A 22608-nucleotide genomic window follows, 5' to 3' on the forward strand; every position below is an offset into this window, starting at 1 on the left:
TATGTGTTAGGCGGGGAGAGTCTGATAGGTACGGGCGGAGAGAGGGATCTTGGGGTGATAGTATCTGAGGATTTGAAGGCGACGAAACAGTGTGACAAGGCGGTGGCCGTAGCTAGAAGGTTGTTAGGCTGTATAGAGAGAGGTGTGACCAGCAGAAGAAAGGGGGTGTTGATGCCCCTGTATAAGTCGTTGGTGAGGCCCCACCTGGAGTATTGTGTTCAGTTTTGGAGGCCGTATCTTGTTAAGGATGTAAAAAGAATTGAAGCGGTGCAAAGAAAAGCTACGAGAATGGTATGGGATTTGCGTTACAAGACGTATGAGGAGAGGCTTGCTGACCTGAACATGTATACCCTGGAGGAAAGGAGGAACAGGGGTGATATGATACAGACGTTCAAATATTTGAAAGGTATTAATCTGCAAACGAACCTTTTCCGGAGATGTGAAGGCAGTAGAACGAGAGGACATGAAATGAGATTGAAGGGGGGCAGACTCAAGAAAAATGTCAGGAAGTATTTTTTCACGGATAGAGTAGTGGATGCTTGGAATGCCCTCCCGCGGGAGGTGGTGGAAATGAAAACGGTAACGGAAATCAAACATGCGTGGGATAAGCATAAAGGAATCCTGTGCTGAAGGAATGGATCCTCAGGAGCTTAGTCAAGATCGGGAGGCGGGGCTGGTGGTTGGGAGGCGGGGATAGGGCAGACTGGATGGACCATGCAGGTCTTTTTCTGCCGTCATCTACTATGTTACTATGTTACTATCACAAGCTCCACCCACAGCCGCAAACAATTGTAGAACTGTGGTGCTATTAACCATTTTAAAAACATGGGGAGGAGGGGAAGAAAAAGAGGAGCTAAAATGAAGAAGGCGGGGAAGAAGAAAAGGGAAATGGGATAATACGTCTCACAGAATGACTTGGGATACAACAAGAACTAAACTGGAATGAGGGGTAACGGAGGCAATCAATTGGGAATCGTAGGTAACCTGAAATGACCAGGATTTGATCAGTTTTGAAATGACAGTTCCAGGCTGATATTTAATATAAGGACATTCCATAACTGAGAGACTACGGGCTGAACTAATCCTGGATATTCAACGCTGGCCGTCAAAAATATCAGCAGAATTCCCAGGACAAGACGGAATCTGGAAGACAAAGGGTCTTGATTTATTTATGATTCATTTATGATCTATTACTAACATGTTTTTTAAAATGTATTTATCGAGAGTGCTTTAAAAGCCCCTGACGCAGCTCTTGTTAGGGCGAAACATGGCCGTGTTGTGTTTTTAATGATTTAGGGGCCCTTCTGCTAAGGCGTGCCTAAAAGTGGCCTGTCCTGGTATAGGCGCGTGTTTTGAACACGCGCAAGTCATGTTTTCAGCACACCTAGAAAAAAGGCATTTTTTTTTGTGGCTGAAAATGGACATGCAGCAAAATTAAAACGAGCTCGCATCCATTTTTGGCCTGAGACCTTACCGCCACCCACTGCTTTCACGTGCTAACTGGGCGGTAAGCAGCCAGCGTGCGTAAACTGCCGATTACCGCTGGGTAAGCGCCACATCAGGACGTCAGACTCACAGAAACAGAAGCCTGCGCAGCCGCGTTGCTGATCTGCAAGGGCAGGCTTCTGCAGGGAATGTTGCTAGTGGAGGAGTAGCCTAGTGGTTAGCGCAGTGGAGAAGAGGACTTCGGCTGGCGGGGGTTGGGGACCCCCGCCGGCAGAGGTACCCGACGGCGGTGGGGGAGGGTTGGCGGCGGGAGGGGCCAGGACCAAATCTACGGAGGCCCATGCCCCCGTGGCCCCACGTAGCTATGCCCCTGGTCTGTTCAATGCTGGGGCATGCACGATTCCCGGCACTGAAAATCCAGATATCTGCGCTGGTCCGGAAGTTAACCAGGCACAGACCGATGCCCGGTTAACTCGGTGCATAAAGTTAGGATGGACTTTTGCTGTCCTAACTTTAAGCACTTACTTAGCCGGTTAGAAGACTGAGTATTTCCCATAACCAGCTAAGTACTAGCTCCGCCCCTAACCTAACTGGTTAGGGAATGGCTGGTTAGCAGAGATATTAAGCAGCCCTACCTGGTTCAGCAGCCAGTAAGCTCAGCAGGGTCTCCTGCCCAGTTAAAACCTTTTGAACATTGATCCCAGACTATCTTGTGCTACGTATGGAGTTCCAAAGCACAAGACGACCCATTTGCTGTTACCCATAGCAGCTCCCTGATTGCGCCCTCAACCCAGAAGCAAGCCCTGAATGAAATTAAAAAATGATTTTCAAATGAAACTATTTCTAAATTTGCCTTTATGACCACATACATCACTGTGGTTTAGTGATAATGTTTTTTTAAACCTACAGACTAAGGAATCACCAAGATTTCTGTGGGTTCAAATGCAGAGCAGATGTGTTAATTAGAAGTAAATTTAGCATAACTAATTCCAGCACCAGCTTGGTAAATAGAAGGTTCCCTGGTGCTTGAATGGGTGCAGACACAGCTCTGATACCAAGGAAAACAGATGATAAAAATCTGTTATGTATTAACAAATAACCATTACACGCCCGTGCAATTTGCAAGCCGAGGATTAGTGACTGACATATAAATTAACTGTTCTTCAAATGTATCCCAGGATCCATATCTTTCCGAGTCCAAGTTAGTTCTGGTTCAGGCTTGTGCCTGAAAGTGTCTGGATATTAGAAGTCTGTCTGAGAGAGTCAGCCTCATGCCAGGCAACTGAGGGATCCCGGCAGATGCTGTAATCTAAATATAGTGATTTATGGCACTGTAGGCAGTCCGTGGAGAGAAACCCTGCTCTTTATAAATATTTCATGGCCAGGTTTATGGGGGAAAAGATTAAAGCAGTCTGGCTTGAGATCAAATGGAAAAAAAAAAAAAGCACACTCTGCCAGAAATCTATACTGCACATTATCCCGGCCACGTTACGATGCCCCAACGCTCTCCACTTAATTACATAATGAAAACAGCTGCGGTCACTGCCACCTCAGAGCAAACTTGTGCCTGACACCGAGACCTTTAATTCCATTCCATAGGAAGAAAAGGTGCAAGGTGAGGAATATCCCACAGTGGATGAAGGGAAAGCAAAGGAGTCAATCAAAATCTAAACTTTGCACGTTGATTTTTTAAAATTCAGTATGGTGATGCACCACCACACGTCGGATCTAATTCATGTATCTATTACTTGAAGAATCTACTCATCTTGAAATCCCTTTTTACTATAAGCGGCTATCATCATAAGAAGATAAGAGTAGCCATACTGGGTCAGACCAATGGTCCATCTAGCCCAGTATCCTGTTTCCAAACAGTGGCTAAGCCAGGTCACAAGTACCTGGCAGAAACCCAAATCGTGGCAACATTTCGTGTAGGACTCCAAAGAATAGCAAGATACAGCAAGATTTTGGAATCCTAAGGAGTGACAAGATTCCATGCAGAATCTTAGAGTAGCAACATTCCATGTAGAACCCCAAAGAATAGCAAGATTCTGGAATCCTAAAGAGTGACAAGATTCCATGCAGAATCTCAAAGAGTAGCAACATTCCATGTAGAACCCCAAAGAATAGCAAGATTCTGGAATCCTAAAGAGTGTCAAGATTCCATGCAGTATCAACATTCCATACTACAAATCCCAGGGCAAGCAGTTGGCTTCCCATGTCTGCCTCAATAGCAGACTATGGACTTTTCCTTCAGGAATTTATCCAAACCTTTTTTAAACCCAGATACGCTAACCGCTGTTACCTCATCCTCCGGCAGAGAGTTCCAGAGCTTAACTATTCATTGAGCGAAAAGATATTTCCGACTATTTGATTTAAAAGTATTTCCATGTAACTTCCTCGAGTGTCCCCTAGTCTTCTATTCTGAAGTTAAGCTGCATGGTTCAATGCGGATCACAAAAGAAGGAAAGGGCGGTAGATTTATGGAATGACCTCCCAAGGGAAACGGTGAAAGAAAACTGTGACGGAATTCAAAAAGGCGTCGGATGAATACAAAGGATCTCTAATTAGAAAATAAATTATATAAAAAACTAAACTTAAAGGGTTGCATATGTGTTTGTATGTCAAGTGGTGCTTATGGCAATTCTGGCTGCATCAACTAAGGTTGGTGCTGGGTTGGCTTCTACGATCTGAGTCCCGCATATGGCGATCTGGTTTAGGGGGGGTCTTGAGAGCGCTTTGACGGAAACTCCAGTGGTTTCAAATGTGAGGACAGTGCCAGAAAGACTTTTACGGTCTTTGTTCCGCAAATGATAAATTGGATTTGGATAGGCTGGAGCAGACTTTTACTGCAACTCTAGTAGTTGTAACATGAGGACAGAGCTCGGCGGACTTCTATGGTCTATGGCAGGGGGTAGGCAACTCTGGTCCTCGAGAGCCGTAGGCAGGTCAGGTTTTCAGGATATCCACAATGAATATGCAGGAGATAGATTTGCATACCATGGAGGCAGTGTATGCAAATCAAGTTCATGCATATTTAACCAGGCGCCCCTCTTGTGCAGCCAAGGATAGAACAATCTCCTCCAGCCACAGGCTCCCGGCACAATGAAGAAATAGATGTCCACCAGTAACTTCAATCTTAAGGACTTTTATTCCATGCAGGTTTCTAGTACACAGTTCCAACAGCAGCATCGCACATACCCGGATTCAATACAGGCTTACAGGCTCCAGTCTGGGCTCTTTATCCAGTGCACAGTAAAGAGTGACAAGGGCATAACGTCGTCAAGGGCGGGACACAGGCAGAGAAGAAGAAGGAAGGCCGACGGCAGCTCAGCAGAGCTGTGTGCTGCGTGCCCTCGCTGTTTCAATAGCGGAGCGAGGGCCCGACCGGGTGGAAGGTGGGTGGCGGTGGCGACTCCGGGTGGGGGGAGTGTTAGCGACAGCGGTGTCCCTCGCAAATGCGCAGTAGAGACCCTCTCTGTTCCGCCCCCGTCATCACGTATTGACGCGGGGGCGGGGCAGAGAGGGTCTCTACTGCGCATTTGCGAGTGAGTACAACACTCGCCATTTATATATATTGATGATAGACAGAGAGCAGAAATTCATGTTGTCTGTGATTTGAAAGCTTCCCTCCAGGGAAGAAAACCTGTTGCAGTGCAGGGTTAAATTTGGGATGCTTCTTTCTCGGCATGATGCCGTGAAGCAAACGAATGGTCAGAGCTTGATTGCCGCAGGCCACTTATGCTGTGCAGCCAGCGTCAGCAAGTGAAAATTCTTTCAACGTTTTAAGCGAGCAAAAGTCTGCTGGACATTCTAGGGAGGGCATCCACATGGCAATCAAAAGGTCCCATTTGTACACCTGGCCTCTGTCACCAGAGTGACGCTTTTTAATATTATTTCATACCAAGTCAATAACCCGATGTTTCTGCAGCTGCTACGACTTCAGTTCCATCTTACAAAATATCAATCACAGCTACGTAGGTGCTGCTGCAGTGGACAATGACATGAAATCTCAGCACAGTATTCAGCAGAGGTCACAAAAGCCAACAGAACACTAGGAATTATTTGGAAAGGAAAGACATTTTTTAAAAAAAACCTGAGGGGTCCTTTTACCAAACTGTGGGGAAAAAGGGCCCTGTGCTAGCAGAAGTGGCCATTTTTACCGCAGCAGGTTAAAAAAAACCCAGACACACACGGCCATGCGGCAAGAGAATTCTTACTCTTACTAAGTCGCAGTAAAAAGTGGCTTGTGGTAGTGTAGGCGGGGGTTTTGGGTGTGCGCTGATATATATTTCAGCGCACGTAGCAAAAATGCCTTTTTTAAATCTTCCCCGAAAATGGACGTGCAGCAAAATCAAAACTGCCGTGCGTCCATTTTGGGTGTCTCACCTTACCACTAGCCATAGACCTAGCGGTAAGGAATCTGCACGGTAATGACCTACATGCATCAGATGCCACTTGGCGTGTATCCGCTACACGCAGCAGAACACGAAATTACCGCAAGAACACATGGCAGTCGGGTGGTAAATTCATTTAGGCACGCATAGACGCTTACGCGGCTTAGTAAAAAGGGCCCTTACTGAGAATGCTCACTGTAAAACTTGCATCGTACCAAAGAGAGCTTATCTCTGCAGTTCGTACATAAGTACATAAGTAATGCCACACTGGGAAAAGAGCAAGGGTCCTTCGAGCCCAGCATCCTGTCCACGAGAGAAGCCAATCCAGGCCAAGGGCACCTGGCGAGCTTCCCAAACGTAGAAACATTCTATACATGTTATTCTTGGAATTGTGGATTTTTCCCAAGTCCATTTAGAAGCGGTCTAAGGACTTGTCCTTTAGGAAACCGTCTAACCCCTTTTTAAACTCTGCTAAGCTAATCGCCTTCACCACTTTCTCCGGCAACGAATTCCAGAGTTTAATTACACGTTGGGTGAAGAAAACCTTTCTCCGATTTCTTTTAAATTTACTACACTGTAGTTTCATCGCATGCCCCCTAGTCCTAGCATTTTTGGAAAGCATGAACAGACGCAACATATTGGGTTGCTGTTGTGGCCCACTAACCGTACAAGGAAAGAATGCACTTATTCTCTCTTCTTCCCTCCCTCCCTCCCTCTGTCACTGGCACAACATTTCTAGCAGCAGAGCATGACTTCCCTAGGTGTTGTCATGCCACCTTTCAACTTGCTCTTATCCCCACCAGCATCCTCTGTAGCTGGGTGACAGCCCAACAGAGGTGGCACTTGTCTGACACTCCAGATATCAAGCTTAAACACCTGGCATAGGAATGACAGTTGAATTTACTACAACTGCATCAGGGAGGCAGACGGGATAAGCTCAGCAGGTGACACTCCGCAGCTCTGCAATTATTCCGGCTATACCTTCCTTGTGAAAGGGGGGTGGGGAGGAGAAGCAGCTAGGATCTGTGATAAGTCTTCTTGCTGTCCTTGCATTTGCCGGTTTTGTCTGTTCTTTTCATGTCTGACTCAACTCAAGAAAATGAGCAGTGACTGGCCAGTGCAGTATAACAACTCTTTCTTGGTCTTTTACGTTCACTAATAAATTTAGTGCTCATGAAAGCTGCCAAACATCCTTGATCAGTCTACAGTACAACGGGAACCAACCCAGGCAACCTCAGTGGAGTTTTTCTTCCATTCACAGCCCTCTACCATGTTCGGGGAGTGCCAACATGAGGGCTGCTTAATCCATTATCAAAAGAGTGTTTCTATTATAAGACATAAGCATTGCCACACTGGGACAGACCAAAGGTCCATCTAGCCCAGCACCCTGTCTCCGACAGTGGCCAATCCAGGTCACAATCACCCGACAAGATCCACGGAGCAAAGCATTTTGTACTGCTTGTCCCAGGAATAGTGGATTTTTCCCTACGTTCATTTAATAACATTCTATGGCCTTTTCCTTCAGGAAGCAGTCCAAACCTTTCTTAAACTCTGCTAAGCTAACCCCCTTAACCACATTCTCCGGCAACGAATTCCAGAGTCGAATTACACGCTGAGTAAAGAAAAATTTTCTCTTATTTGTTTTAAACTTACTGTACTCCAGCTTCATCGCATGCCCCTTTGTCCTAGTATATTTGGAAAGCGTAAACAGACGCTCCATATCTATCTTTTCCACTCCACTCATTATTTTATAGACCTCTATCATATCACCCCTCAGCCGCCTTTTCTCCAAGCTGAAGAGCCCCAGACACATTAGCCTTTCCTCATAGGAAAGTTGTCCCATCCCCTTAATCATCTTTGTCGCACTTCTCTGCACCTTTTCTAATTCCACTATATCTTTTTTGAGGTGCGGCGACCAGAATTGAACACAATATCTGTCCCTCTTACAAACTTACTGAAACTCTATATATAGAAAGTCATGCAGGAGGTGGTGGAGATGAAAACGGTAATGGAATTCAAACATACATGAGATAAACACAAAGGGATCCTGTTTAGAAGGAATGGATCCACGGAATCTTAGCGGAGATTGGGTGGCGATGCTGGCAATTGGGAAGCAAAACCGGTGCTGGGCAGACTTCTACGGTCTACGCCCCGATCGTGACTGAATAGATAGGGATGGGTTAAAGTGTCAATTTTAAGGGGCTGTGACGTTAGCTTCAGAACTTTTAGTACAAGAAGAGTGCTGGGCAGACTTATATGGTCTGTGCCCTGAGAATGACAAGGACAAATTAAACTCAAGCGTACATATAAAGTATCACATACCATGTAAAATGAGTTTATCTTGTTGGGCAGACTGGATGGACCGTACAGGTCTTCATCTACCGTCACTTACTATGTTACTATCTGAACAGGGGAAGGCAAAGAATTTATACATCCTTCTCTTTACCCCTCTTTTCCCAAATTACCCTGTTGGAAAAAGAGGTTTAGAGGTACAGTGATCAATTTACATTTACAGATAAAAGCTCCTCCTCCTCCCTCCCCCCATCATGAACTCCAGAGACACATTAACTCATTTAACACAGACCCTAAAGACAACTGTAAAGAACATGGTACATTTTTGGGATCTTGCCAGGTATTTGTGACCTGGATTGGCCACTGTTGGAAACAGGATGCTGGGCTTGATGGACCTTTGGTCTTTCCCAGTATGGCAATACTTATGTACTAGATCTTACGACCCCATCCAAGAATCAGCTGCTCAAATTGGTCTTCATTGATAAATGCTAAATCCCTGGTTGTTTTCCAAGGATACCACATCTTAGTCAACTCCATTGGAGTCCTTTGCAACATTGATATCTCTGTCAGCTTCATCGGTCTGGGGCTCTCCCTAGGAGTGACAGAGTGGTAGAGTCCAAAAGGAGTGGAGGAGTGGCCTAGTGGTTAGGGTGGTGGACTTTGGTCCTGGGGAACTGAGGAACTGAGTTCAATTCCTGGCACAGGCAGCTCCTTGTGACTCTGGGCAAGTCACTTAACCCTCCATTGCCTACCGCATTGAGCCTGCCATGAGTGGGAAAGCGCGGGGTACAAATGTAACAAAAAAGAAAATCAAAGGGAATTGTGATAGAGTTGTTCTTGGAGAAGAGGAAAGGAACAGGATGGATATCATGTCTCTCTACAGGGTGTGAGATGTTTTGAGGTGGCAACAGTCTGCTGGCCAGTTCCCAGTACCACCAGAGAAAGAGTAAGCCTGTCTTTGGTTCTAAGACCTGATTTCTGTGCAAGTGAAAAAAAATCCAGCAGTGGAGTGTGCAAAGGTGCTTCTGAATTTTGCATTGGTCTAAAGTGTCCAAGAAGAGTGAAAAGGAGCTAAAGATCGAGTCATCCCCAAAGTACTGCTTCTGCCCTGAGCCCCATCATGTCCAGCACCGGCCTCTGCCTTGAAGCCATTATGGAACTGGTGCTAAACGCATCCCATTGTGGCTCCTAAATCATGGTGCCTCGCTCTTCCACCACCCTCACTCCTCCGCCTCAACCGTAGCCATGACTCTGCCTTTAGCTACCTTGGATCCAGACTATGGAACGACCTGCCACGCCATATTCAAAACCAACTCACAATTTCCACCTAAGCCAGCGGTTCCCAAGCCTGATCCTGGAGGCACCCCAGCCCGTCAGGTGTTCGGGATATCAACAATGAATATTCGTGAGAGAGATTTGCATGCAGTGGAGTCAGTGCACGCAAATATTGCTCATGAATATTCATTGTGGATATCCCAAAAACTTGACTGGCTGAGGACCAGGTTTGGGAACTTAACACACCTCTTTATTATCTTCTTCCCTCCGTCATAATTCCTTCTTCCTCTTGCACGTTCTCTCTTAGTTTTATTCTCCCCTTTATCTACCTACCCAACCTGTTGCTTCCCTGCACTTAAATAGACTTTTATTGTGTAAACCGCTTTAATGCCTAAGCGAATGTCCTTAGCGGTATATCAAGTTTGTTGAAATACATATATTAATGAATTATCCCCCCCTTTCTGTGAAACCCTCACTTGTCAGTTCTGGTGAACAGGTTGTCATTGTTCAGCCTGCCTATCCCCCACATTTACTTGACTGATTAAGAAATTTAGCCTGCTTCTTCTGAGGAACGGCTTCCCCCCTTTTCAAGTGTCTTGCATTTTCTTGCCATCATCGTTGTGGGTTTATGTGCGAGAACTGCTTACGGATTCCAAAGAATGTAATTAAGGCTCCGTTAATGAAGCTCAAACAAGCCGTGTCATAAATTTGGCAGCGAGGAAAGAAACGAAAGGTCAGCAGTGATGGCTTTATCATATTATATTGCGTTGTAGCGAGTATGACAAGCCACTTGTCACAGCAGCCTGTTTGTGTCTGCTGTGGACCTTTACGTAAATGCCTGCACAATCGTTCAAAGACTTGTGCTAAACTGTCACCGTATATACATCTCATGAGGTGTCTCCATCTGGATTTTCTCTGTAGGCCTTCGTTTTGCCTCCTATAAACCTGTTCTCCACTGGTATTTAAATTTCATGAGGACATGACTTAAGAGCATAATTTTGTAAACAGGGAGCTTTAGCCTTCCTGTGGAGTCTCTGTCAACTTTAGGGTCAGCATTCAAAGCAGGGGCGGCAGGAGGGACAAAATTCCCCGGGCCCTGGCCTCCAAGGGGGGCCGGCGCCGCAGTCCCCGATCTCACCCGCCCCTCGGCTCGGTCGATCATCTGCCACCGGACCGGGCCCCCCGCATTGAAATCATCACAGCGCCTCACCTGTCATCCCCGTGACTGAAAGCGCAGCAGCGGCAGATCGGATTGGCCTCCCTTCGGGCCTTCCCTCCCTGTGTCCTGCACTCGTCTGATGTAACTTCCGCGAGGGCGGGACACAGGTTGGGAAGGCCCGAAGGGAGGCCAATCCGATCTGCTGCTGCTGCGTTTTCAGTCACGGAGCGAGGTGACAGGTGAGGCGCTTTGATGATTTCAATGCAGGGGGCCCGGCCCGGTGGCAGACGGAGGGGGGGGGGGGGGGGGCGGGTGGGGACTGTGGTGTGGCGGGGACGACCTCGGGGGCGGCCTTGCCCCAGGCCCGACCCAGTCTCTCGGCGGTCCTGATTCAAGGTGATTTAACCAGCCATGTGATTTCACTGGCTGGTTAAATCACCCGCTCAGGGCTAGCTGCTAATTTTCACCAGCACCTTAACCGGCTAGTGCAGCTGAAAATAACCAGTTAGCACGGAACTGAAATCCGGCTATTCTGGGGGTGTTGCAGAGGTGGAGTCAGCACTTGGCAGGTTAAGTGCTGATACTGAGCAGTTTACCGGCCAGGTGAACTGCATAAAAGCCAGTCCTGGTTAAGTTCTCAATATCGCATAGCCAGCTACGTGTTAGCTGATTTTGGAAACCCATAAATTCAATGCCAGGAACCAGACACAGATCGGTATTGAATTTCCAGGTTTAGCATTAGTGATGGTCAGCAAAATGTTAATCACCAGTTGCTGAATATCGGGCCATTTATGCCTATTTTGTTTATTTATTAGGATTTATTTACCGCCTTTTTGAAGGAATTCACTCAAGGCGGTGTACAGTTAAGAATAGATCAAATATGAGCAGGAGGCAATTACAGCAGTCAAAATATTCGAACAACAATACCAAGTATGACATGGTATACTACTTGCAATGACAACACAATACGTAATAGAACATTATAATTGGTAGCGAAGGGTAAGGCAAAGTTGTAACATATAGATGAGTAAGAATGTAGGAAGATTTAGAAAATAAGGTGACTGATTTAAAGAAAGTTGCACGTGAGGTCAGAGAGATGGTTAAATATTATCGCAGCTAGGGTAGGAGTGGATAAACATGTCCCGCTGCAGTATGTGCAGCCCGAGTCACTCCTTGTGTGTGTGAGACTAACAAGTTAGTTACTTCTTCCGTTAAAGGCTTGGTTGAAGAGCCAAGCTTTCACCTGCTTCCTGAAGTAGAGGTAGTCTTGTGTTTAGCGGAGCCTTTCAGGCAATGCATTCTAGAGTGTGGGGGCTACTCCGGAGAAGGCTCGCTTGCGGGTATCGCATCGTGTAATGTCTTTTGGAGAGGGTGTAGTTAGTGAAAGTCCTTGGGAGGACCTTAGTGTCATTGGCGGTGTGTGGAGGATCATCCTATTCTTCAGAGACTCTGTGCCATTTCCTTTCAGGGCCTTGAAGATCAGTCAGAGAGTTTTAAATTTAGCCCTGTATTGTACTGGTAGCCAATGAAGTTTTTGCAAAAATGGTGTGATGTGGTCACGTCGCTTGCAACCTTCTATGAGTCTTGCTGCTGCATTCTGAATCAACTGGAGCTGGTGCAGGCCCTTTGTAGTCAGACCACTGTATAGTGCATTACAGTAATCCAGTCTTTTTTGTATGGTAAAGTATAAGCAGGGCGGCCTGACCATTAGGCCACCTGAGGAGGCAGGGGCCTCAGGTGGCACTCTTTCAGGAGAGGCATCCCTCCCTTCCTTCCTCCACCCCATTTCCTGAGTTTACCTTTTTACTTCATGTTGCAAAAGCCGCCGGCAGCAGGCACAATTCCCATACGCTGCCTGCAGGCACCCTCCTCTTCTCTTTACTGCGGCCGCCTCTCTGATGTAACTTCCTGTTTCCTTAGAGGCGGCCGGTGCCGGTGGCAGGGCAGCGTATGGGAACTGCTGACGCCGCTGGCTTTTGGAACATAAAGAGAGTAGGTAAACTTGGGGAACGGGGCGGAGGAAGGAAGTGTGGAGATGCCAGAACTTGGCTGGTGGGGGAGGGGTGGTGGCATCTCGGCCCTGCCTCAGGTGGCATCTTGCCTTGGGCCGCCCCTGACTACCAGTATACAAACAGCATATGCAGGCATGTGCGGAGCAATTGCAAATCTGGTCACCTCCATTTAGGCGCATTGATGCTGTGCAGTAGGAGTACATTCTGCTAAGAGCCTATGCACCTAGATTCCATCATAGAATACCAGTATAACCATCTATCAATGTGCCTAAAATGTAGGCCCCTGCATTACGCCAGCCTCGGAGCTGGTGCAAGTGTCCACATTGAAGTGTGGCAGGGAAATGCGTAACTTACAGTATTACGATTTATTGGTACTTGATATACCGTCTTTCAGCTTTTTAAAATCAAAGGACAGAGGTGAGAAGGGAGGCGGAGAGGGGAAGAGAGGGACAGGGAGGAAGCTACACGTCACCTCTGTCCCTAGGCAGACGCCCAACTAGGAAAAGTGAAAGAAAACATGTGAGTTTTTAGGGCCCTGCAAAAGTTTTGATAGGAGCGTTCTTCCTGACTGGAGGGGGGAAGAAAAGGTCAAATGACAAGGGCAACATGAGACTGAGGGAAGAAGGAGGCGATTGGCAGTACAGGAACGCAAGGAGCGAGACAGTACGTACAGGCAGACCGGTGAAGATTAACAAGATGGAGTCCCACGGCACAGGACCCTGTGAGACAATGTTAGTATCTTAAAATGAATACAGATGATGCTTGAGAAAAAGAGGAGTTACATGATCGAAGCGACGAGCTGGCAACCAAAGACATATGGAGGTATTTTGAGCAGACTGAAATGCTTTAATGACGTTACGTGCAAAAAAGGGAGACCTGCCCTTGTTCAGCCCCTGTTTACATCCCCCTTGCAAACGTGTGCAATTGAAGTTAAGCAGGTATTTGCAGAATAGCCCTTATGCAGAACATTACAGTTTATACATATTTTCCATTATTCTAAATATTTACATGTGTAGTGCACGCATAAAGGTGAGCAACTGGTTTACAGAATTTTCCTTGTGGTTACCAAAGACAAATGCATAAGTTATTCCTGCTCAGAATCAGCTGTAAATGTACATATGTACTTAGGTGCATATATTTCACACTCCGCTTAGCTCTGCTCCTATGTCCCAGGCCTGACTTTCCTTCCTATGTATAAGGAACCCTGTACAGAAGGCCTGGAACCAAACACGCTTTGCAGTGATTAGACGGCAACACCAGTAATTGGGAAGTGAGACCAACGCTGGGCAGTGCCCTGAAGACGGAGGAGTAGCCCAATGGTTAGTGCAGGCGATATAACCGGCTATCCGCCGATTTTTAAAGTGAGAGTGGCCAAGTTTGGCCGCCACATTTGGCCACCACAATAGGTGGAATAACTTTGGCCGGTCTCACTTGTAGCGGCCAGCGCTGAATATCAGCGTGGCCAGTTACAATCAGACCGGCCAAAGTTAAACCGGATACTCTATGCCGGTCACCAGAAATGGACCAGCATCGAGTATCCGGATTTAGAGCCGACTGCAGGAGCAGCCCGGCTATCTCCCGCAGACTGAAAATCAGGGTCTATATTTTCCTGCCAATTTGGGGGGACAAACCGTAGAAGTCTATCTGGCACCAGTCCTACTTCCCAATTACCGAAGTTGCAGCTGAAGCTCACTCCATCCTCGGGACTTATTTACTTCTTTATAACTCGCCCATCCAGACATCTGGGCGCAGCACAATAAAACAATACATAAAATCATTATCACAAACCAGGGGCATAGCTATGTAGGGCCACGGGGGCATGGGCTCTCACAGATTACGCCCTGGCCCCCTCTACCTTTGACCCCCCCCCTGCCGCCAACACATCATCAGGTACCTTGTTTGCTGGCGGGGGTCCCCAATCCCCGCCAGCCAAAGAGTCTTTTTCAGCGCCAGTCAACTCCGGCGCCTTCGTTTTGTGATCATCTGTTTCTGATGCCTTACGTCCTGCACCGTGCATGTAGCCCTGTGCAGGACGTAAGGCATCAGAAACAGATGATCACACAACGAAGGAGCTGGAGTTGACCGGCGCTGAAGAAGACTGTTCGGCTGGCGGGGATTGGGGACCCCTGCCAGCAAACAAGGTACCTGATGTGGCGGTGGGGCAGGGGGCAGGCGGGCGGGGTGGGTGGGTTGTGGTTGCGGCGGCGCGGGGGAGCGGCAGCTAAACAGTGCCCCCCCCACCTCGGGCTCTGACCCCCCTTCCCGCCGAGGTCTGGCTACGTCCCTGTCACAAACAACACAACAAATCCCCCATCCTCCAATTGATATCCCAAGCAAACTCCAAATTCTTCAAGAAAAAGCCTTACAAAACAAAAAAGTCTTTGACTGCTTTCTAAACAAAGATAACGATGGGGCTTGACACAATGCAAGGGAAAGAGTATTCCAAAAACTAGACCCCACAACAAAGAATACAAGAGAATGAATTTCCTCAAGTGGAACCTGATGAAATGAAGGAACAACCAACAGTCCCTGACCCTGAGATCTCAAAGAGCTGATCTGTTTTTGCCATTTATGGGACCCAGACCGTAGAAGTCTGCCCGGCAATGGTCTTATTCCTAATCTCTGAAGCTGCTGTCAAAGTTCACTCCAGTTATGAGGCCACTTAAGTTTTTAATTGGATTCCATACTTTTTCTATATAGTGTTCTGTGTTTATCCCATGCATTATTGAATTCTGTCACTGCTTTTGACTTCGCAACCTCCCGCAGGTGGTTAAACCAGATTCAATTACAAATCTGTATGAAAGATGCGCAAATGGACAACAGCTTGGTAGAGCGTGTGTCAAACTTAGAGAAAACTATGGTGCTCATTTTCAACAGAGAAAAACAGCTCAAAAATGGCATAAAGTGGCATTAATCACAATTTTTGAAACTCGAATTTGAGCTATTTTTCTCTGCACTGCATCCAGATCACAAGGGGGCAGAGGTTGAGGGTGAGATTTGGGTGTTCCCAAAACTTGGATGTTTTTCTGCCATAATGGAACAAAGCAAAAGCATCTGGAGAGTGAGGGGGGATCAGAATAGGGAGGGAGGAGGGATCAGAGAAACCTTTAGGATATACCTGGAAGGTATTTGGGCATTGGCCAATATTCAGTGACTGTACCCGCACAGTTAACCGGGCAAAGATAGAACTGGGTTTTTTTGCCCCGGTTAGCTAGCTGGACATCGGCACTAAATACCTTTGGTGTCTGGATAAGTGTTGAATTGGCCCAGACTCCTCCACTATAATACCCCTCTGCTGCACATATTTAGGATTGTCCGTCAGTGCTGATATTCAGTAGATCCACCCAGTTTTGTGCAACTAAGTATCAGGAGATAGCTGGCCAGGAGCTATTTAACCGCCTGGTTCAATTGCTTTGAATGTTGACCCCATTGTGTTTTGCTTCCGGGAGAGATTTTGCAGTGACCAGGTAGGAGGAAATCAGCAGACGAAAGCTAACCTTTCTACCCAGTTTTTGTAGCTGGGAATGTCCTTGGCATACAGTAGTTTGTTGGATGGCGAATCTTTGCCCAGACGGTGCTCGGAAGTCGAACAGGAGTCCATGAAGGTCTGAGCCACGACAGATAGGCAGGCATCTGTGATGCTGTTCTTGTGGATATCAAAGACAAACTGAGGGTTCTTGATCACGTTGACCCAGAACCTTAACGGTAAACTGTCAAGAAATGACAAAGAAAACAATCGTTATTGACAAAATACTTGTGTAGGGAAAAATGTATTTGCCCAACATGAAAATTAGTTTAAAACTCAAGATCATGTTAATCCTTTTAGGGCACATCAAGAAAAGACACTGTGGGGGGAAATTGTATGAGCAGTCGATCTAGTTTTAGAGAGCAAGAAGGTGCATAATTGACAATAATCTAGGTACCTATACATGTCAATGACATCTTATGGAACACTAGTGGAAAAATACGCGCCATATTTGATGGGGCGTAGTTTGCCAGTGGGTGTGTGCATAGGTGGAGTCTGGGTGGAATGCACATGTATGCCAGTGACGTAGCTACGTGGGGCCAGGGGGGCCTGGGCCCCTGTAGATTTGGCCCTGGACCCCCCCTGTCGACGCCCCACCCGACCCCCCCTGCCGCTGCCAACCCGCCGTTGCTGTTGCCTGCCTTTGCTGGCGGGGGACCCCAACCCCCGCCAGCTGAGGTCCTCTTCTTCTCGCAAAAGGCTTCCTTCTTTTTCTGATGTCTGATGTACGTGCAGGACGTCAGAAACAGAAGGAAGCCTTTTGCGAGAAGAAGAGGAACTTGGCTGGCGGGGGTTAGGGTCCTCTGTCAGCAAAGGTAGGCGACGGCGGGTTGGCAGCTGGAGGGGGGGTCAAGAGGGTTGTTAGGGGGGGGCGCAAAGTTGGTGGTGGCGGCGGCGGGGCGGGGGATGTCGGCAATGGCGGGGGGGGGGGGGGTTGGCAGCACTGGGGGGGGGGGGGGCTAAAATCTGCCCCCTCACCTCGGGCTCTGGACCCCCCTCCCGCCGAAGTGTGGCTATGCCCCTGATATTGTATGCATGTAAATTACGGAATACTATAATTTATGCATGTTCATGCACATATCTAAATGTACTCAATTTACATACCCTCCACTAATATCTTCTAAAGAACAATAGCTCACTCACTAAATGTTGATCTCAGTGGCGAATCAAAGCAGGCAAAAGTAGAGGCTGACCAAAGACGAATCACAACTGGAGATATGAATCCAACAGTCTTTACTGATATGTATAAAGAAAAGACCCGACAAGGGCTGTGTTTCGACGCATACAAGCGCCTTCTATACTTTTTCTCTTTTTTTATCTCATATTTCTTATTTTTCAGTTTATATGTTGATTAATAAGAACATGGTTTAAATTTCAAATTTAAATGATATTTTTTGAACATCTATATAAATAATTCTCACCTCAAACATTCTGAAGCTCACTCTGTGGCAGGGAAACACTGAAGCCCTGCACTGTTGGTAGGCTAGGCTGTCAGCACCACTCACTGTCAGTCATAGACCTGCCCTCAGCCATGCCCCTTCCGCACATAATTCGCAACCCCAATGTTCTAATGAAGCTGCAACTTCCCCCCTCCCTCCGTCCGATGTCAGCTGTGTTAAAAAGGAAGCGGGGCACCGCAGGCAGCCATCGCCTTTCAGCTCTGCATCCTCTACTCCTGCAGTAGAACCCCGGAGGAGCGCAGCGACATGAGAGGTGAGAGCAGGAAAACCTTGCTAGCGCCCGTTTCATTTGTTTCAGAAACGGGCCTTTCTTACTAGTTGTTATATATGTTTGCACATTGTTTTTATTTATTATTTTATCATTATTTTTCACCTACAGAGTTTACTATTTGACCCCTGATGTAGTGATTCGTCTTTGGTCAGCCTCGACTTTTGCCAGTTGTGATTCGTCATCGTAGAGGATTTCCCTGTTTTGTACTTTGGATCTCAGTGGCAACTCGTTTCACGTGGACCTCTCAGTCCATGACTCATCTGCCTTCTCAAAGGCCAACCAGTTCCATTTTCTTCTTACTCATTTAATGCTTATATTTACTGCATTTTATACTTAAAAAAAAAACAACTCTTGAAGTATTTTCGTCAAATTAACAAAATTTGCACATATCTTAAATTAGCATAAGGACCCACCGCCAGCATAGGCCATGTTTCGCCAGTGGCTGCATCAGGATAAGTACAAAAACATGCAATAGAAAATATTTTCTATTTTCTACTGTGTGGCGCTTACACAATGGTAAACGGCAGTGGACACCTGCTGCATGCTTAACGTCCAGGTAGCACGTGAAACCATACTGCTAAGTCAACGGGTGGCAGTAAGGTCTCAGGCTGAAAACGGACACACGCTGGTTTTCATTTTGCTGCACGTCCATTTTCCTTAAAAAAAGGCCCTTTTTCAAGGCGGTAAAAAATGGCCAGGTGTGTGCCCAAAAGACGCACTCACAATGCCACACTCCACTTTTTGCCATGGCTTAGTAAAAGAGCCCCTCAGGCTTTCAGTAATTATAGCTTGATTGATGATCTTTAACTCAATATACCGCCTTAAATGTCGGAACCGAGCAAAGCGGTTTACTCTACTTAAAAATCATTTACAAGGTAACAGAAAAAAACACGCCAATAATTGACAGGAAAGATAATAATTACATTCATAAAAGAAACACAGGAACATAATTATACCAAGTAACAGCAATACAGTTTATTCTTTACTCTTTACTCTCCCTCCCAGGTACTGTATAAGATTGCCCAATGTGCCTTCCTAATTGCTAGTATAAGCCTGTTGAAATAACCACACTTTCCAGAAGGATTTACATTTCTTTTTGCTAAGCTCACCAAGTAAAGTCAGAGGTAGAAAGTTCCAAAGACAGGGAAACAGAAAGAGAAAAAGCACTCTAACGAGTAACATTCCAGTTGAGGCAAGAACGGTCCTGACAGTACCATACAGTCAGGGGTGTGCTGGTAAAATTTTAACAACGGGCTCTCTCTCCGGGCATAACCGGCCCTGAAATTTGGGGGGGGGGGGGGGGGGGGGGAGGGAATACATGCCTCTCTCTCCCCTCCCTTGTGCGGGCACGCTAGGCATACCTTTGCCGAGCCCCACCAGCCAATAAATGGACTGCCACCATTCTCCGCTGCTTGTTTCTGGCTCTGAGCGGCATGATGGAACCTTCTTGCGCTTGCATGAAAAGTCTCAGCCTGATGCTCAGAGTCAGAAACATGGAGCAGCAGCAGTCTATTTACTTGGCTGGTGGGGCCAACATCACTGCCAGCAAAGTAAAAGAGAATTCAGGAGGGGGCCCAAGCCCACATTTTGGGAGTCAGTTGTTAAAGTAGCCATGGGGAGGCCTACTTTAACAACCGGCTCCCAAAATTCTCAAAAACTTAACAAACGGCTCTCGTGAGCCCGCTCCAGCACACCACTGCATACAGTGATTGTTTCTAGCTCACAGAACCCGTACAGAAAGCCTTAAAGCCCAATAATAATGCTTTAAATTTAATATGGTAAGGAACTGGTAGCCAATGATGATCTTGTAAAGGAGGTGTAACATGGTCAAATTTTTCTAAGTGCCAGAGAAGATGGACAGCTGTGTTCAGTAACATCTGGCGTTTAGTAAGCGATAATTTAGAAAAACCTAAGTAGATAATATTGCAGTAATCTAACCGTGTCATGAAAAGAAATAGAATTAAGGAGTGAAAAGTATCGTGGTGGTCCGTTGAAGGTATTTGATCAGGCTTGTACAGATTTCAGTCCAGTCCTCGGGGCACCCCTAGCCAGTGGGGGTTTTGAATTCAGTGGGGATATCCTGAAAACCCTGACTAGGGGTGCCCCAAGGATTGGGTTGAAAACCACTGATATAAAGATTAGAATTCAGAAGTCCAGGTCGGGGCGGGCTCGCTTTTCGGTGGTGTATTAGAAAAATAGAGCGGATGTGTATTTGCCAGGGTGTTGTGGGGCAGATTCAGCCACATTAACTTTTAAGTGTGTTGAAAAAATGAACGACACAAACCTGGCAGCTTCCACATGGAGGTGCTGGGACTTACACAGGGAAGTGGTGAATTCACTACTTCTACGTGAAGCTGCCCTATTTCACAAACTTGTATGTGTTAGCACTGCTAATTAAGCAGCGAGGTCACAATTTGGCGGTGAGTATAAACCACGTGGGATTGAGAAGAACGATGCCCTTAATCCCCCATGTAAAGCCCTGATTGAAACAAGCACTTTGCTAAAATCTATACATGCTGGTGAGCAGATGTAAACTTTCTCCATACATTTGTGTTCCTTTAGTGAAATGGAAATACACGTGATGAAGGCGGTTAGCTTGGCAGAGTTTAAAAAGGGGTTAGACGGTTTCCTAAAGGACATAAACCGCTACTAAATGGACTTGGGAAAAATCCACAATTCCAGGAATAACATGTATAGGATGTTTGTACGTTTGGGAAGCTCGCCAGGTGCCCTTGGCCTGGATTGGCCGCTGTCGTAGACAGGATGCTGGGCTCAATGGACCCTTGGTCTTTTCCCAGTGTGGCATTACTTATGTACATGTAGATTTCAGCCCTGTCCAAATCACACCACCTTGAAATCTCTACATAGCGTGAAACTCCACGTGTAAAGAGCAGCTTTCTGAAATCAGTTCTCACACATGCATACGTTCTACACATGTAAATGCTGGTATTTCCACATGGAAATTGCGAATAGGGCTTCTAAAATAACTCCCACTGTATTTTGTGATTTCTAGTTTTGTTTTATTTGTATTGGTGCTTTTAGTTTATTTTGCCTTTTTTTACGGGTTTTGTTTGTTTTATTGTGATAGTTTGGATTTTATGTATGTTAAGTTGTACTCTGCTCAAGATGTTATGACATGCAGATTACAAATCCTTTTAACACAATAAATAAATACATTTTTGGATGCTAATCTTTGGGTCCTGCTTGGAGAGACACTCCGGGTTTCCTTTTTTTTTCTCTTGCTTTTATTCTTTTTACAGACAAAGATAAGCTCCTTTTAGATTAGCCCACTGTCCTTCTTAAGGTACCTCCTCCCATCATGTCAGTTCATTCTTAAGGTAGTTCCCTATTTTACCAAGCTCGGTATCGTTTTAAATCCAAGACTTTGAGCTTTATGTAACTCATCTGTCTTGATGGTTATAAACCCTACTGTCCAATGATCATGAGTACTCAAGTGGGCATTGCAGACTCTGTTGCTATTTTTAATTACCAGGGTCAGTACCCTCTCTTTCCTCATGAGTTCCCTCCAGCTGTCTAAGCAGAGCTCCTTGAAGGTAGTTCACAAACCTGCTACTTCTAACTCTAATCCATACCTGACAAGTTTACAAGTTACCCCCAACATCTCCGTTTCCAACTCAAGCATTTAAAATGAACCTCTGTTCCCTTACATTGCTTTGTGATGCAGGACTATACTCATGTTCACAAGCCCTGAAGTGGCCCCTCCCTCCTCTGGGTCATACTTCCTCCCAAAACAGGAAGTCTGCAGCAGTGGGAATGGCTGCCTCATGGCCTGTGAGCATACTGACTACTATTTGCAGGGCTATTACACTGCTACAGAAAAGACAGGAGCCAGTGTAGAGAGCTACAGAATCTTAGATTTGGTGGTAGGAGAAAGAGGGCAACATCTAATCAGACTGGGTAAGAAGGTGTATTGGAAGCAGGTGGGGCTTAGTAAAAGGGACCTTCGATTTCTTAAAGCATTGAATTGCCTGTTTAAGAAAACCTATAACATCTCTAAGCTCTAGGGTTACATAAGTACATAAGCATCGCCATGCTGGGACAGACCAAGGGTCCATCGAGCCCAGCACCCTGTCACCGACAGCGGCCAAAAGAACAAGCAGTTTGTCCTGCCCATCCTAGAAATACTGTATTATTCCCTCATCCATTCGATAACATTCTATGGTTCAGGTTGCCAACATTTTGACAAAAACGTCCCTCAACACTGCCCCAAACTTACCCAAAATACTACAGCCAGGCTAATTTTCAAACTGAGAAAATTTGACAGTATATCATCTCATATACCAAATTTGCATTGTCCTCCAATTTGGGAAAGAATATTGTTTAAATCTGTTTGTATGCTATTTCAAGCTATTTATGGCCTTACATCTGTTCTAGTCACAAATTTGGTTATTATACTTTTTTCTAGGACTTCTCATCTGCACAATTTGGTGATTCTTCAGCTTCCTACTTTTAAGGGATTGGGGTTCTCTAGGATGGATAATACAATTTTTTCCTACTCACTCCACAGCCCAGTATCTCTCCCTCGTCCTCTCCTCCCCACCCCCCCCCCCCCTCCACCAGTCAAACAAAATCAGTGAGTGACTGGCAATGATGAGACACACTGTTTTGGCCACCTTGGAGGTAGGATGCAGCAGGCAGAAGACTCTGAGGTAGCCAGAACAGTGTGTCTTCCTCACTTCTGGCAACTCACTGCTTTTGAAGGCTCCTAGGGGATAGGGAAGAAAGAGAGAGAGGGAGGGAGGGATGCTACTG

General features: G+C 46.3%; 1 protein-coding gene across 1 annotated transcript in view; it reads right to left on the bottom strand.

The window, feature by feature from the left end:
- The window catches only part of PLXNA4 (plexin A4), a 944413-nt gene that overhangs the window by 34483 nt on the left and 887322 nt on the right, over nt 1–22608 (bottom strand). Inside the window, 1 exon segment of the mRNA XM_030216701.1 lies at nt 16076–16288. Coding sequence (XP_030072561.1) covers nt 16076–16288 — 213 coding nt within the window.

Source organism: Microcaecilia unicolor, chromosome 10 (assembly GCF_901765095.1).
Source record: "Microcaecilia unicolor chromosome 10, aMicUni1.1, whole genome shotgun sequence".
Lineage (NCBI taxonomy): Eukaryota > Metazoa > Chordata > Amphibia > Gymnophiona > Siphonopidae > Microcaecilia > Microcaecilia unicolor.